This window comes from Leuciscus leuciscus, assembly GCF_965113295.1.
Source record: "Leuciscus leuciscus genome assembly, chromosome: 7".
In the NCBI taxonomy this organism is placed as follows: domain Eukaryota; kingdom Metazoa; phylum Chordata; class Actinopteri; order Cypriniformes; family Leuciscidae; genus Leuciscus; species Leuciscus leuciscus.
The window spans coordinates 36,740,031-36,756,329 of NC_138731.1; the positions used below are offsets into that span (position 1 = coordinate 36,740,031).

Sequence of the window (16,299 nt, forward strand, 5' to 3'; positions counted from 1 at the left end):
ACCAGGATCAAAAGATCAGTGGTAGATATTGATCAACCAGACTCAAACACTGACCTAACATCCATCATTAAGTAGTCAAAGTGACTCGCAGCTGGAATACTAACAAAGAACAATCTCAGATACAAGCAAACAAGTGCGGTAATAAATAGTGGATTTAAACTGCTGGTTCTGTGAAGCACAAATTGGTGACATGGACAGGAGGGGGGAAATACTAAACTGAAATAATAAAATGCAGGCTATATAATTGTGCATAGTTAGAATAAAAAGAAACAGGCTTACCATATATTTTGGAATTAGTGGCTTTTTTTTATCATTTGAAACATCCTGCAACTTATATAATGCAATTAACGCCAAGCACGCAGACAAAATACTCTTTAACAAAAAGCATTAACTATGCATTTTGAATTTGGTGAATGACTATGTTGGTCAAAACAGTCATACAGAAATTATTCATCTCTTGGCTTTCAGTTTCTATCTCTCCTCACATTCATTATTTACAGTTTGTGCAAGTGTTTTTTTTATAGCGCATTTCCCACATGCCAGTAATTTAGTTTCACCATAAATTAATTTAGTCTTGGTGTTTATAATAAATATTCTTTATAATGAATGCCATTGTAATTTAGGTTTAGTTTATACTTATATTTTTCAACCTTGTTATCCTATTAAGCATTTTTGTGGAGTGAGTGGAAATAAAACACATTTTTAGAGCTTATTATGTTTATAAACGTTTTTATTTACCAGTATTTTACATTACTTCTGAATGTAATAACAAAATGCTTACACCGGTGCAACTTTTGCGGTAACAAAAGGGATGCTCATTATTAAAATTATGTCTGATACTTATATAAGCCAATAAACATGATAAATAGCAGATATTAATATGCATTGTGCTTACACTATTTGCAATTATCAAATATCGTCCGATAACAATTAATATGATAAAATAAACAATATAATGTGTATTCCTACTTAACTTTTAAAACGGAGAAGAAAAAATTGTCCATGGCATCTCAACTCAAAGGCACTATTTTAGGACAAATGTATCTGTCATTTCGTAGAAGCTAGCCAATCAGATGCCAACAAACCAATGTGTAGATGTGTGGAAGTCAATGCAAACCTTTATGGCAGCTAAGTGCAGTGGCGTCTCTCCATTGTGGTTCCTCTTCATGAAAGAGGGACTGGTCTGATTTCGTCTCACACTGGGAGACTTCCTCCTGAGGTCAGGGGTAGCTGGTGTGATTGGCTTCACATTCTGCTTCTCATTGGACTGTCTGGATGTCCTCTGAGAGGGGTCTTCAGTTCCTTCTTTAGATAACCTATTCTTCCGTCCTGAATTTCTGGGTTGTTTTGGCGTACTCTGCGGACCATAACTGTCCTGATTCTCTCTTGTTCTCTTACCAGTTCCAGGAAGGGAAGGCTGAGGAGGGCCTGGAGCATTTTCATTTGATTCAGGTGGGATATCAGTGACAGGCACAACCTGTTGATCATGATATGATGAACTTAAAGTTGCACAGTATTGCTTTTCACGGTTTTCAGTTTCCATATTGCTTAATATGCTTTTTTGGGGACTGGGAATTTGATTCTCTCCTTGGTGAGGAGCCTTATGAGTCTCCTCAGGCTGGCTGCAAGGGAAAAGGAAAGAAACTCTCTTACCGGACCTCCTGAATTCATCTCCAGAGCTCACTTTCTCATGCTCTTCATCCTTCTCGTCTATAGCAGCTTGTTTTCCAATGGCCCAATGCTGATTGATAGCTTCTAGCTTCAGCCTCTTACATTCCTGCATAGTCTGAGTCCGTGTTGTGGGTCTTTGACCACCGCTGGCTTGTCTGTAGACTTGGCTCCTTTTCTTTGTTTTCTTATTTGCCTTCCCCCGTGGAGGAGTGGATGAGTCAGATTCCTGGGAGGAAGAGGTGAAGTTGAAGACAGACAGGTCCTTAGGTTCGGACAAAGTGGCTTCCGTTCCCTGGAATCCATTTGATTTGTTTGATCCAGCGGGTTTCTCGACACAGCAGCGTATTTTGCGACTTTTTGGGCTAAACCATATCTTGACGTTCTTCTTATTCTTAGGGACAGAGCTCTCTTCTGATTGTACGGCATCAGTGGCCGTGGCTAAACAAAGAGAATAAAATAATTTATTAAAAAAATTGTAATCTCAGGATGTCAAATGTTGAGCACATTAAAGTATTATTTCAAAGGACACAATGAAGTTGTAAAGTTTTCCTACACATTTTCCATTTAAAATTCCATACTTTTCCAGACTCAAATGTTCAAACCTCCTTCCAAATGATTTTTCAGATTCTATTTAGCTTAAATGGTTCATTCAGCATTATTTTCATCACTATTTTGGAATTTAGTACAATCACCTGTAAACCTGTATTTCTACACAATGAAAATGTTGTGTTCCGACAACCACTAAATAATCACTGAACTTATGCCATGAAACACTCTGCTTGTATGCTACATTTATTTTTAGAAACTCTTAACTTTATATTTTACAAAACTGAATAGGGGCAATAGTCTGGAAACACAGATACGTTTTCATACTTATCCAGACCTGGAAATTGCTCAAATCAAATTCCATACTTTTCCATACCTTGCAATGACTTGAATACACCTATTTAACAATAAACATAGATGAAGTAATAATAATAACAATAACAATAATAATAATAATAATAATAAAATAAAGTAGTAAAAAAAGAAGAGAAACTCCTACAAATAATACCTAAAATAAATAAATAAATAAAAATAAATAAATATTAAGTAGATTATCTTTTCTTTGAAAACAAAAACAAAACAAGTTTGCTTTAAAATATTAATATAAATAAATTCAGTGTGGTGAAACCAAGCAAATGGCAGGAAGTAATTTGCAGGAAAAGGTTAATTTTCAATGTTTTTTAGATATCGAATGGAATAACCAAAAGAAAATAATAATCATATACAGGACAGGTACATATACATGTATGTATATACATTATAAATATTGTTTTCCTTTTGGTTATTCCATTTGGTGTTATTGAATTTATTATTATTCTAGCCTTAAAAAAATGTTTTGTGTTCAAGGAAAAGAAAACGTTTTGTTTTTTACTTGATGGCTATATCAAGTATTTAAATCTTGTTGTTGTCGTTTATATTGTGTGTGTATAATATATATATATATATATATATATATATATAATATAATATTATATAATATCATATTATGTATATTTCTTTTTATTTTACTTCCAAAGATTTCTCTCTTTAATCGTCTAAGAAATCCTTATTTGTCATTGACCCGTAAGCTTCAAAAAAGAAACATTTGAAAGAACAGTGAGCTTTGACATTATTTTAAATAGTAGCTAAATGTCCCCAGCTGACATTAACCTCAGAATGCTGGCAGAACTAAAGCAGAGTGTGGTGTGTAAAGATGTAATGAGCACATTTCTCCAGTGGTTTTATACACTTCTCCTGCCTAGCTGTTGTATTTGATGCTACAGCAGCACCAGCATGAGAGGTTCAGCGTGACCTCTCCACCAACTCAATCTCCTCTGCAGCGTTAAACTCCCTGACCCCTGGGGCACAGACCTGTCTGTCAGACAGCACATCTCTCTGCCATCGGCATCATCAACCCGAGCTTCAACTCAGCTCAGAGGAAACCGGCAGAGCTACTATGGAAAATTACATTGCATAATTACAGTCATTATCAAGCTCAAAGTTCAGTTGGGGATTTGAGTGTTGAAAAAAATGTAAGTCGTCCATAGTGTTCAGTACATTACATTCAGGGATGTAATTATATACATGTATTATGGTTATAATTGGGTGCTTGATGTCATGATGTGAAGGTCTTGTCTTACTTGAGGACTCTGGTGGCTTCAGGAGGGACTCCAGCTTGCAGAATAACTCTGTTACTGAGCTGTTTGTTGATTCGAAAGTCTTTCACCCAAACAGGACCTTGCCACACAGTGCAACCATCACCAGCATGAGGTCCTGCACAAGACCTATAGGACAGACCACATGCATACTTAGTTTATTATTCTGTATACTTACAAGGGCTGGGTGATATAGTGGAAAAACAAATAGATATAGATATAGATATAGATGATATAGATATAGATATAGATATAGATATAGATATAGATATAGATATAGATACAGTGCTGGTCAGAATTATTTTCTCCCTTGGTAAATGTGATCAATTGTTTATCCTTTTGACTTTTTTTTATTATTATTATTTTAAATGCAAATATCTAACCTTTTATTGAAGTAAAATAATTTTAAGTGGGGGGAAAATCACATTATGAAATAAATGTTTTTCTCCAAAACACATAGGGAACAAGTATTTGCCCCCTTTTATTAAAACATTTTGCAACCTCCTTTTTCCAAGATAACAGCTCTGAGTTTTCTCCTATAATGCCTGATGAGTTTGGAGAACACCTGACAAGAGATCAGAGACCATTCCTCCATAGAGAATCTCTCCAAATCCTTCAGATTCCCAGATCCATGTTGGCACCTTTTCTCTTCAGTTCAGCCCACTAATTTTCTATAAGGGTTCAGGTCAGGGACTGGGATGGCCATTGCAGATGCTTGGTTTTGTGCTCAGTGACCCATTTTTGTTTTGATTTTGATGCACCAAACCCACAGGGATAAAAAAGTACCCCATGTGTAAAATGAAATACTCTGCTGGATCTTTAATGTTGTGGGCCTAATTTTCTGCCAGAGGTCCTGAACATCTTGTTCAGATACGTGGCATCATGGATTCGGTCAAATACCAAAAGATACAAAAAATCAAAACCTGACAACCTCTGCTGGAAATCTTATAATGGGCCATGTTTGGATCTTCCAACAGGACACTGATCCAAAAACAAACATCAAAATCAAAACAAAAATGGGTCACTGAGCACAAAACCAAGCATCTGCAATGGCCATCCCAGTCCCTGACCTGATGAGTGGAGTGAACTGAAGAGAAGAAGCGCCAACATGGATCTGGGAATCTGAAGGATTTGGAGAGATTCTCTATGGAGGAATGGTCTCTGATCTCTTGTCAGGTGTTCTCCAAACTCATCAGGCATTATAGGAGAAAACTCAGAGCAGTTATCTTGGAAAAAGGAGGTTGCAAAAAGTATTTAATAAAAGGGGGCAAATAATTGTTCCCAATGTGTTTTGGAGAAAAACATATATTTCATAATGTGATTTGTGTGTGTATACATGTATACTATATATTATATTTGATCAAAAATATTGTAAAAACTATTGTGAAATTAAAATTGTTTTCTTTAAAATTCTCTAATATGTAGTTTCTGTGATAGCCATTAGGCCAGCCTTCAATGTCTCAATTCTTAATAATGACTCTTATTATCATTGTTGAAAACCGCTTTTGCTGCTTAACATTTTTAGGAAACCATGATACATTTTTCTCAATATATTTTGATGAAAGCTCAGTGAATGGCATTTATTTGAAGTGGAAATCTTTTGAAACCTTATAAAAGGCTTTCATGTCCATTTCGATCAATTTAATCTGTCCTTCCTGAATAAAAGCATACACTTCTTTATAAAAAATAAAAAAAAGTTTTTCAAAAACGTTACAAAATCGTAATTCTTCCAAACTTTTGACCGGTAATATATAAATCAAAATATATGGCTAAGGAGAAATATCTGAGAACATTTGGAATCATCAACACTTTTTATTTTTAAAGTGATACTTCTGTTAACCAAGGTAACTTTTAACTGATTAAAAACACCATTACTAAAGGTGTTATTACTGTTTAAAGTAATGTAATTCAATCTTAATCTGTGATGAAAATATGTGCAGCCAATACTTCAGTCTAAAACAACATCACCCTATTCTTAAGAAATCACAGTAATGCGTTTATAATGTGTTCATTTAGTACTAAAGAATCCTTTCTTATTATCTTAGCGCAGTTAAAAAGGTTGTCCTACTTAATGAAGTGTAGAAACAGCACTTCAGCGGCTTTGTTTTGAGTATTGAGCACACTTGCATTCCTAAACTCCAGCTTCAAAAAGGGCTGTAAAGAAACAGCTTTCTCAAGAAAATCATCAGTTTGTTGTTCATTTGAGAGATAAAGGCTGTCACATGTACTACTGCCTCGAAAAGAAGAAAGTAAACTACATTGAACCAAGACAGAGAGTGAAGTGGACAGGCCGAATGCACAACACTACAGAAGGCAAGCACTTCAGACTCTCTAGCTTGAGAAGCAGACGCTCAGCTGGCAGCTTCAATAAACGGTACACACCAAACACCAGTTTCATCTGCAACACTGAGGAGAAGACGGAGAGATGCTGGCCTTTTAAGAAGACTGTCAAAGATAAAACCACATCTGAAACTGCCAAATGTGAAGAAAAGGGTAGGATGACAAAAATAACACATGAACTCGATGGTAAATGGTTAGAAAATAGTATTATGGGAAGGTGAAAGTAAGTTTGAGATGTTGAAGGCACATGCATAACAATAGGTAAATAATATGTTAAGGATCAACAATCCATAACAATAGGTAAAACCACAGATGTGCAGCAATAGATTGTTGAGCTTCACAAAATAGAAAGTGGCTGTAAGAAAATTCCCATTTCCACCATTAGTGCGCGGCGAGGAGGAGAGTTTCAGTGGCCACACACACACACACACACACACACACACACACACACACACACAGAGAGAGAGGGAGAGAGAAAATGTAATATATGTAATCAATCATATACCTATATGAGTGTAACTGTCATCAAGTATGTTTATTTGACAGAGAAATATTCATGACATAAGCCTGGTAAAGCTGTAACTCATAAATAAGAGCAGATTCGGATACGCACGATGCGAATCAATACATGGCTATAATTTACTAATTTACTTAACCAGCAAAGTACATGGTCATTGTTGAGTCCTAGGCTTACCGTCTCCCTCCTGATAGATGAGCTGTAAAATCATATTAAAATGACTTTAATTGGACAGAAACGAAGTTTTTGGCTTGTTAACAGGACCAGGATACCCGAGCTGCTTTCATTATGAAACTAACTAAAGCATAGCCTACCATTTAGAACACAGCAGAAGTTTTCGGAACTGTTCAAGTGCCTCTTTAATCCTGGTAAATGTCACAGGTTTTGACAGCATGACAGGATGATATTTCCTGATCCATAATAAACCAAGAAAAAGACCAATCACAATATTTCTATAAACAGACGTGTTTTTACAGGTGGCGCCAACAGCGGGGAAGCGAAGGGGAGGAGCTCAGATGAGCGAACTTACACTCTGATTGGTCAACTGGGCTTCTTCTTCTTCTTTGAGATTTTATTGGCGGTTGACAAACAACAGAATGGTGTATTACCGCCACCGACTGCTATGGAGTGTGGATCAAAATGACATTTTTACATCCTCTCCCACAAATTAGTTATTCTAAGATAGTGAAAAATAAAACTATAACATTCATTTTCCGAGTTATTTTGTAAAATATCTATTTTGAATCACAATCCTTCTTTCAGGCTCGTATTTCTGACAGTATAGCATAACATGTTCCACAGTTTCTTCTTGCCCACAAAATTCACACCTTCCCGTATCATGTTTACCCATTTTATAAAGTGTACTGTTAAGTCTTGTATGTCCAAATCTCATCCTTGATATTATTATCTCATCTCTCCTGTTTTTTCCTGCACTTCTCATCTCTCCCACTTTCCTTTGAATTCTGTGAAACCATCAACCTTTCTTCTCCATATCCCATTGTTTTTGCCACTTTACCTTCAACCTTTCCTTAATAATACTCTTGATTTCATTCTTACTTATACTAACGCTTATGTTAATGTCATTGTTTTTTATGGTTTCTTTTGCTGTCTTGTCTGCCATTTCATTTCCTTGGATACCAATATGTGTGGGTAGGCTACTCATAAAAATATCACTGTAAGTCCCATCATTTGAATTCTGTATAATGTTTGCTGTATTTCTATTCAAATGTCTGGTCTACTTTCCGAATGACTGTATTGTAAGCTAACCAATGATGAACTTGAGTCTGAACAAACAACTGATTTCAAAGGTCTTATCTCCTCTGTCCACTGTGTTGCTAATAATAGTGCAATCATTTCCCCTGTATAAACAGGAAACTCATCACTGATCCTGTTCCTTATTGATAACTGAAACTCTGGAACAGTAAAAGCAACTCCTATCTTATTGTCTATACTCTTTGATGCATCTGTGGAGATCTGAACATAGCTGTGGTAGCCTACTCATTAATATATGTCTGCACATTACATGAATTACGTTCCTTATCCTTCTTTTTCTTTTCTAACAATGTAACATCTACTGTGGCGTCTGAAAGTAACCAAGGTTTTGTTACTGGTAGCAGTATAGTTGAAGTAACTTTTAACTGATTAACTTTTAGTTCTGTTGCTTTCTGTATAGTCCATCCGAAGCTTTTCATTTTTCCTTCTCTCTTTTTCCCAGCAGGGCTTTAAAGTGTCTTGTGTCAACTGGGCTTTAGTTATGAAGTTAGTTTTAATGGCCTTCCTTCCTTACTTCCTTTATTACCTGAAATATAAAGTAGGCTATACTGTCTCATGGGCATTGTTATTGTACTGTATATATTCTATACATAATATTTTGTCCTATATTGTCGTATATTGTCTTTTAGATTGGATAAAATATTAAACTTTTATAGATGGCAATCATATTAGTTTGTTTTTCTTTTATCACAAAAGCACAATTTAGTGAATATATGGGTGCATTCATAATTAGCCTACTTAATTTCATTACTTTGAGTGCTTATAAAATAAAATAAAAACTATATTTATAAAGACGTTTAAAAAAAGTTTTCTTCAGAATTAAATATCATGCGTAGTTTGTGACTGTTATAATTTCCATTTTAATTTGACTATTGTGTATCAGTGTATCACTAAAGTACAATTCATCACCCTATACAGTATAATTCAGTCGGTTAAGATGGTTTGTACATTTGCTTTTAAAAATCCATCTGTAAAGTGTAGTGAAGGTATTTAGCTTTTTAAAATGCCATTGTATGAGGGCTGAAGTCATTTAAAATATTTTAAAATGACACTGGTGCAAATTATCAGAAAGTGTCCCACCTGTGTTCCCATATGTAAAGGAGGAAAAAGAAAACTGAAATGCAGTTTGAATGAACATTGGATAGTTCATCACTTCCACAGTGCTCAATATTCTATGCAAAGAAATAGCATACCTCAACTCATGACATAAAGAACCAATTGCACCGCATTCAATAAGACAAACGCTCAACAACTGCATGTGAAAAATAGCTTTAATGTAAAAATAAGCTTGGTACATTTTTAAAAGAGGAACTGTGCCTTGAAGCAGACAGAGGAAAGGGCCGATGAAATATTCAGTACATTCTTGCACAAGAGATGTGCCTTCAGAGAAAATATTAATGAGAGTGAAGATGTGCAGACATTGAAGAATCATTTATATCTCGGAGCCAAAAAAGTCTTTGTGATTTATTTCAACCCCAGACAAGAGCTGCATCGATGCAGCCAGCAGTTTAACAGGATGGACTCTTCCCTCTGCATACATATTCAGTTCTGTTATGTTTTGATTCAAATATATATAATATATGTCTGGTAGAGCTGGTAAAATTTCAAACAATTTAGTAACTAAATGACTTCATTTCCTTTGATAAGTAGCAGTGAATTTGTTTGAGGACAAATTAAAGTAAATTTTGAATTTGCATCAAACTATGTAAACTAATGCAATGTTCTTCATAAAGGTGATACAAATAACAAAACAAACCAAAAAAAAAAAATCCATAAAAAGGTTCTTTAATGTTGATCAATATTTAAACCCATATTTGGAAGAGTAGAAAGGTGAAAACACATAATTCTTCATAAAGATCTTCAATAATTATCCATAAGGTATTTGGCGACTTCATTATTCAATACAACATTTTTTTTGCCTTTCATCAAAATCACAAACCCAAAATATGATATAGTCTATAAAAGATTTCCTATATATTAAATTAATGTCTTTTTTGAGGTTCATTGAATGTCATAACGTGCAAATATTTCATCAGTCTAAAGCATTGTACGAGTCTAGACTGTCGATGTCCGATCCTTCCGTGACTTCCTGTGTGTCTGTGTCCGTTTTCCCCATGGCAAAGTTAATGAAAACCTAAGGAGACAAATCAAGACAATCGTTTAGTCTCCACATCACCACCTCAGTGTCTCTTTTCATTTTTCTCCATTTCCACCATCACCACTATCACAATTAAACATTTAGTCATTTTTTACTCATTATTTTTTCATATTTCAGTGTATAACAAAAGAGACTTTGATCTGTTCCTCACATAAAGCTCTTGAATGATTTCAAAAGAATAAATATAGTGTCAGGCAGATGTATTATTATAAATTAATCTAATTGTTACTTGAAATAAAAGAAATGTTAATATATAATCAAATAAAATATAAAAAGGGCATCTCCTCCTATTTTCATTTAGTCTAAACTTGATGTACAAACCCCCCCCTAAAACTAGACATTTGACAAAAAGCCAGAACAAATTACTAAAACTTTAACTGAAAATCCAAACAGAAAATCTAATTCAAAATATTAACAAACACTATAAAAGTATCTCAATGATACTAAAAAAAACTACTTTTATGACTTGACAAATCACTATGAATTGTAGAAACTGTAGAGTGTGAAAATTCTTCTTCAAAAAAAAATAAATAAAAAATCTTTGTGTTCCACAGAATGTATCTTACCTCATCCAGAGTGGTCTGGCTGACTGAAAAGTGTTTGATTTGCAGTACAGCCTTGTTGGACTCTAACAGGCCAAAGATTGAAGCCACACCACCAGGAGCAACAGGCACATGGTACTCCACCATATTCGAGTGATGATCCTTTATGGACAGAAGATGGATAACTTAGCTAGCTTAAATAACAGAATACACTTAAAGGGATCACATCAAAGATTTTTATGTTTTTTTGTGTGTGTTTTTTTTCCCCACTAATAATGTTAGTAACATAATTTTCTTTGTCCCCAAAACAAGCATAATTAAATTTTTACGACCATTTCCACCCTCTCTCTGACCCATGCTGTTTTTATTTTTGCTGCTGTGCCTTCAAGACTTCTCTGTAAACACCCTATTTACATGTCAAATGAGATACAGTGCATTGCTGTCAAGTCCAATATACTGTAATTTAAATCTTCAATAATTGCATGTGGCCACATATGTGGGCTGTCATATGTTTAAATGTCTTCATCTGACGTAAAAAGTAGACGTTCAGAACATGCTGATTTCACAGCTTAGTTTTAAAGAGAATCTATTATGTGTGGGGTTTTTTTTATTGCTTTTTTTCCATTTTCAACTTTCTTTGGTGTGTAATGTTTTTGAGCACAAAAAATGTCTGCAAAGTTACAAAGCACAAAGTCACTCCAAAGAGAGTTATTCTCTATATATCAGTAAGCACTGAGAGAGGTTCTGCAACAATGTAAAATATGTTTTTAAAAAAACATTCAACCATGAATACTTGAATTGACTTTGTAAAAGGGCATAATATGTGCTATTTACATAAATACTCACTTTCACTGGAAAAGTAGTTTTGAAACTTTCACAATATGCTTTCATAGAACAATGATCTCTTATCATAAAAAAAAAATTTCAAAGAATGTGATTCCTCGTGTTATGACTCCAGAAATAAAAGTGATTAATTCATTTAAATTTAGGAAATATCTCAGAAAATATCCCCCAAAAATGTGTTAGAAATGTGTTTAAAGAAAAACATCATTATGATATGCTTTTTTTTTCTCTCTCTCACCTTCAGGAACGTGCTGGGGAAATTCTGCTGCATGAAGTTACTGATCATATCTACATCATAGGAAGATCCAGCTAAGTACATCTTCACCGTGAATCCTTTGCCAAACCTGTCAGATGAACACAGATTATTTTATCACCAGGAAAAAAATTATGAAGCATCTGCAGGAGATATCAGGCTCTAGTGTGGAAAATAAAAGGAGACGGGAAAGAACTATGGAAAATAATTGGTCGGAGGATACACAGGACACAGAAAGATAAAACACTGACCTGTTCTTGATGTGCTGTAGGGAACCGAGACATCTGAACTGTCCTTTTACCATTATAGCCAGACGGGTGCAAAGGGCCTCACACTCCTCCATACTGTAGGACACAAAGACATATTGCTGAAACTCCCTTTCCAACTCTCTCAAACCCATCAAAATTGGCAAAAAACTTAAGAGCATAAGAAATGCATAGACTCTTAGTCTATAATATATCACTGTCTTCAGGCTTTTTAAAAACTATTTAAAGTTTTAGGCAATGCTTAGTGAAGCCAACATTTAAAGTTTGTCTTAAACTTTCATTTTATCAAGATATCAGTGGAAACTTTGAATGCTTGAAACTTTTAAGACAAACTTTGAATGTTGGCTTCACCAAGCATTGTCTGAAACGATACATAGGTTTAAAAAATATATATTAATAGGTTAATATATAATATGTAGTTAAACATCTTTAATGCAATATTTTACTACATTATTTAATATATATGTATATATAAAATATATGTATACATACAGCAACATTGTCAATAAAGCTGCTTTGTAATGATATTTATTGTGGTAAGTGGAATACAAATACATTTAAGGGATTTTAAATGTTTATATATATATATATATATATATATATATATATATATATATATATATATATATATATATATATATATATTAGTTAATACATCTTACTCTAATAGAGGGTTGCTTAGTATAATGACAGTGTCAAGGCCAGTTATTGTCCTTATAATATCATGCTTAATATTTTTCTCAGTACAAACGCATCTGTATCTATGAAAATGTAGCTGCCTTTATAATTCACAAAATATGTCCCTTACTGTATATTTGAAAGTGGATCATCGTATTTGGATGTCCTTGGCATCAAAAAGCTTGAAACGCCCCAGTTTTGAGTAAATGTGTCATTACTGCCCCCCATTTGTTTGGAGGAACTGATGGAGTTCTAGTCAAGAGCAGTCATTACCTGTGTGATGTCAGGACCACAGCACATTTGCCCATCACTTGCTCAGAGATGATCTTCCAAAGGTGTCGTTTGGAGCGTGGGTCCATTCCAGAGCTGGGTTCATCCTGAGAGGTTAGAGGAGACATTTAAGAAACAAGTGGGATGTTTCTGTGAGTTTACACAGAGACAAAAAAAACCCATGCAAATCCCACACACTCCCCAGGTAAATGCAATCGTGCAATGCACAAAGCCAAAACTTCAAGTTAGAATAACTGATGTGCTAAGAGACTTTAGCCAAACAGCACACCGACGCATTTCAGAGGTGTTTGTAATGAGTGTGCAACGTTTTGCCCATTCAAACCCCTCTGAGCAAACACTCATGACAACATGCAATACAGTGATTTATAATGTAGCTGTACTGATTACTAAATGGTAACTAGTTTCAGCTTAGTGGGATGATGTGTGTTTTTCGCTCACCAGAAGAAGGATCTGTGGGTTTCCAATCAGGGCCAAGGCTGTGGACAGCTTCCGGCGTGTTCCACAACTGTAGTTCTCGCTTGTGTTGTGTCTGTGGTAATTCAGCTCCAACTTTTTCAACAGATAGTTCACAACCTAAAGAAAAAAAGATCAAATATTGAGATTCTCACAGCATGTATTAATATAACATCATGTTAAATAAGAAAACATTGATAACAATTAGTTTTTCACATTTCATGATGCAAATATGAGTTCTTCTTGCTCGTGCAAAACCCCACAAATCTAAGGTACTGTGATTGATGTGGTTGCAAAGGTGTTTTGGGTGGTAGTTAGGGTGTTGCTATGTGGTTGTTTACTGGGGTTTGTTCAAATCCCTAACTCTACAACCGTAATAGTGATGTTAGCCTTGCGAACATTACTAATTATGTAAACATTATTTCAATTTTAAATTGAAAATGAAGAAATAAAGACAGCCGTAAGTATTGTAATTTTACAACTACAAAAAAATTTAGGTAACGCTTTATTTTGATGGTCAACTATCTCTCATTAGAGTATTAGTAGACTGTCTGCTTAATATCTGCTAACTCTTTATTGTGATGGTCCTCCAATCTACTGACAATAAGTAACTTTGCAACTACATGTCAACTTATTCTAACCCAAACCCAGTCTACTAATACTCTACTAACACTTTGATGAGAGTTAGTAGACATGTAGGTGCAATGTTACTTATAGTCAACAGAATGTGTTAAAGGTACCATCAAAATAAAGTGAAACCAACATTCATTATTATTATTATCAATAAAAAAATTACAATGAAATATTCATTATTATGTTAACTATATTTTTATCAATATTTTTATGAATAATATTACGAATCACCATTTATATCACAATTGCCATTTTTATCAGAAAAAAATATCACAATTTGATGTTTTCCCAAAATTGTACAGCCCTATTTCAAAGCATGTAGGGCCTATCACACTTGCAGTTCAGTCATAATTTCCCTGCAATTTAGTTTTGATTAACAAAGCAATAATTGTCCCCAAAAAGGCTTAACAAGTTGTTCTAACACATTAATTGTGTAGTCTTGACATCATAATGAGTCACTTTGAATAATGTTTTGATTAAATGCCTGTTGACATTTGACCCCACACAGAGAATGTCATGGTTTCTGCATTCATTTAACTAATTGGATTCATACATCAAAGGATCCAAGTAGACATTCTATGAATTTAAATAGCTTCTCATAAACCTGCAAGAAACCATAAAGGACTCTCCATCTAACAGGGTTTATATGCACCTACAGATCATCCTTTTGGGCCGGCATTGAACTGTGTGCTTCCCTCAGGACATCAAAATTTACCAGCCGTTTCCTCTGAATCCTCTAATCCAAGTTAATGGGCCAAACCGCAAAAGCCATTTCAAAGTCTCAGCAGCCTCTACACAAAGGCTTTCAGTAGCCAAAAGATGACTGATGGTATTCATAGATTGTTAAGTCAATTCCTTTGCCCTTTTTATAGAAGGGTAACATCACCATTACAGGGTGTCGGTTTTACTTCATTTTAGACAAAGTTGCACTTTATATCAACTTTACTCAAAGATTTGAAGCGTTAGTTCTCCAAGCATGAATATTCAGTCACGATTTACTCACTCTTATGTCATTTAAAACCCTTCTGACTTTCTTTCATTCACGGGTATATAAAAAGGACAGCGTTTGTAGCATGTTCGAGCGGCTCTTTTCCTTAAAATAAAAGTGGATGGTCACCAGGGACAGTCAAGCTCCAAAAAGACACAAAAAAGCAGCATACAAATAGTCAACATGACTTGTTCTATTATTAGTGATTATTAGTGCTAATCAATATATTTGTGTGAGAAACAGAACAGATTATTCCCTGAAAATCCTTTGGTCACTTTCATTGTATAGAAAAAAAAGAATATTCTTCAAAGCATTTACTTTGGCAGATGATACAGTTTAAAACAATACATTTTTGCTTTTAAATTTGTTGAATTTCGTCACATTACTGTAATCAAATACTGCAGGTGGCAAGCTTCAAATAAAAGCAGACATTTTTCACAATTTCTGTAGATGACTCTCAGTTCTAAGAATGTTTCATTTTCACAACATTATATGCATTATTTGAGATCCTTTCACCACAGGCTAACCAACGTGTAAAGTATTAGTAGAGACAACACCAAATTACATAAGAGAAAGGAAAACGCTTGACAGTGAGGTATGTGTGTGTTTGAGCCATGTGCTCATAACGTCATACTGTACATGCAAGTCACAGTCTCTGATCATAATGGAGTTGATGTATTCAGTTCAAGTTTAAGCCCTTTAGATCAAAATATTGTGCAGGATCAGGATGCAATAAAGAGAAAAAAGACATAAAGCAGTGCGATTTATCTTCTAAACAGTTCTCCTGCGTATCTTCAGCAATTTCGCTGTTGAGAACAGCACGGCAGGTCCTGCATTACAAAAACTGATGGTTCTGACTCTAAAATTTGATTTAGAAGCTCATGTATTCCTTACATTGAACTTTTTAAATGTATTTTTTTCATATTGACATTGCTGCTGCTGTATAAAAGCAAAAAAAGCCATGATTCAGTGTTACACTCAGCTATTAATAACCCATTGTTTCATAGGAACACTATTCCGACTTAAACTAGTTTTCATAATAACTTGCTAATATGTGACCCTGGACCACAAAACCAGTCACATGGGTCAATGTATACATCACCTGAAAGCTGAATAAATAAGTTTTCCATTGATGTATGGTTTGTTAGGATAGGACTATATTTGGCCGAGATACAACTATTTGAACATCTGGAATCTGGGTCCCATATGACATA

General features: G+C 34.6%; 2 protein-coding genes across 2 annotated transcripts in view; both read right to left on the reverse strand.

The window, feature by feature from the left end:
- The window catches only part of bard1 (BRCA1 associated RING domain 1), a gene marked incomplete at its 5' end in the record, with an annotated part of 33,888 nt that extends 26,340 nt beyond the window's left edge, over positions 1-7,548 (reverse strand). The window contains 2 exons of the mRNA XM_082175781.1: positions 1,118-2,109; positions 7,536-7,548. Coding sequence (XP_082031907.1) covers positions 1,118-2,109; positions 7,536-7,548 — 1,005 coding nt within the window. The remainder of the gene's footprint in view (positions 1-1,117; positions 2,110-7,535) is intronic.
- A 1,685-nt stretch (positions 7,549-9,233) lies between these two features.
- Positions 9,234-16,299, reverse strand: part of abca12 (ATP-binding cassette, sub-family A (ABC1), member 12) — a 74,939-nt gene continuing 67,873 nt past the window's right edge. The window contains exons 71-76 of the mRNA XM_082174525.1: positions 13,450-13,584; positions 12,994-13,097; positions 12,028-12,120; positions 11,762-11,867; positions 10,705-10,842; positions 9,234-10,114 (exon numbers count right to left, since the gene is read on the reverse strand). Of these exons, the coding sequence (XP_082030651.1) occupies positions 10,013-10,114; positions 10,705-10,842; positions 11,762-11,867; positions 12,028-12,120; positions 12,994-13,097; positions 13,450-13,584 (678 nt within the window). The 3' untranslated portion in view covers positions 9,234-10,012. The remainder of the gene's footprint in view (positions 10,115-10,704; positions 10,843-11,761; positions 11,868-12,027; positions 12,121-12,993; positions 13,098-13,449; positions 13,585-16,299) is intronic.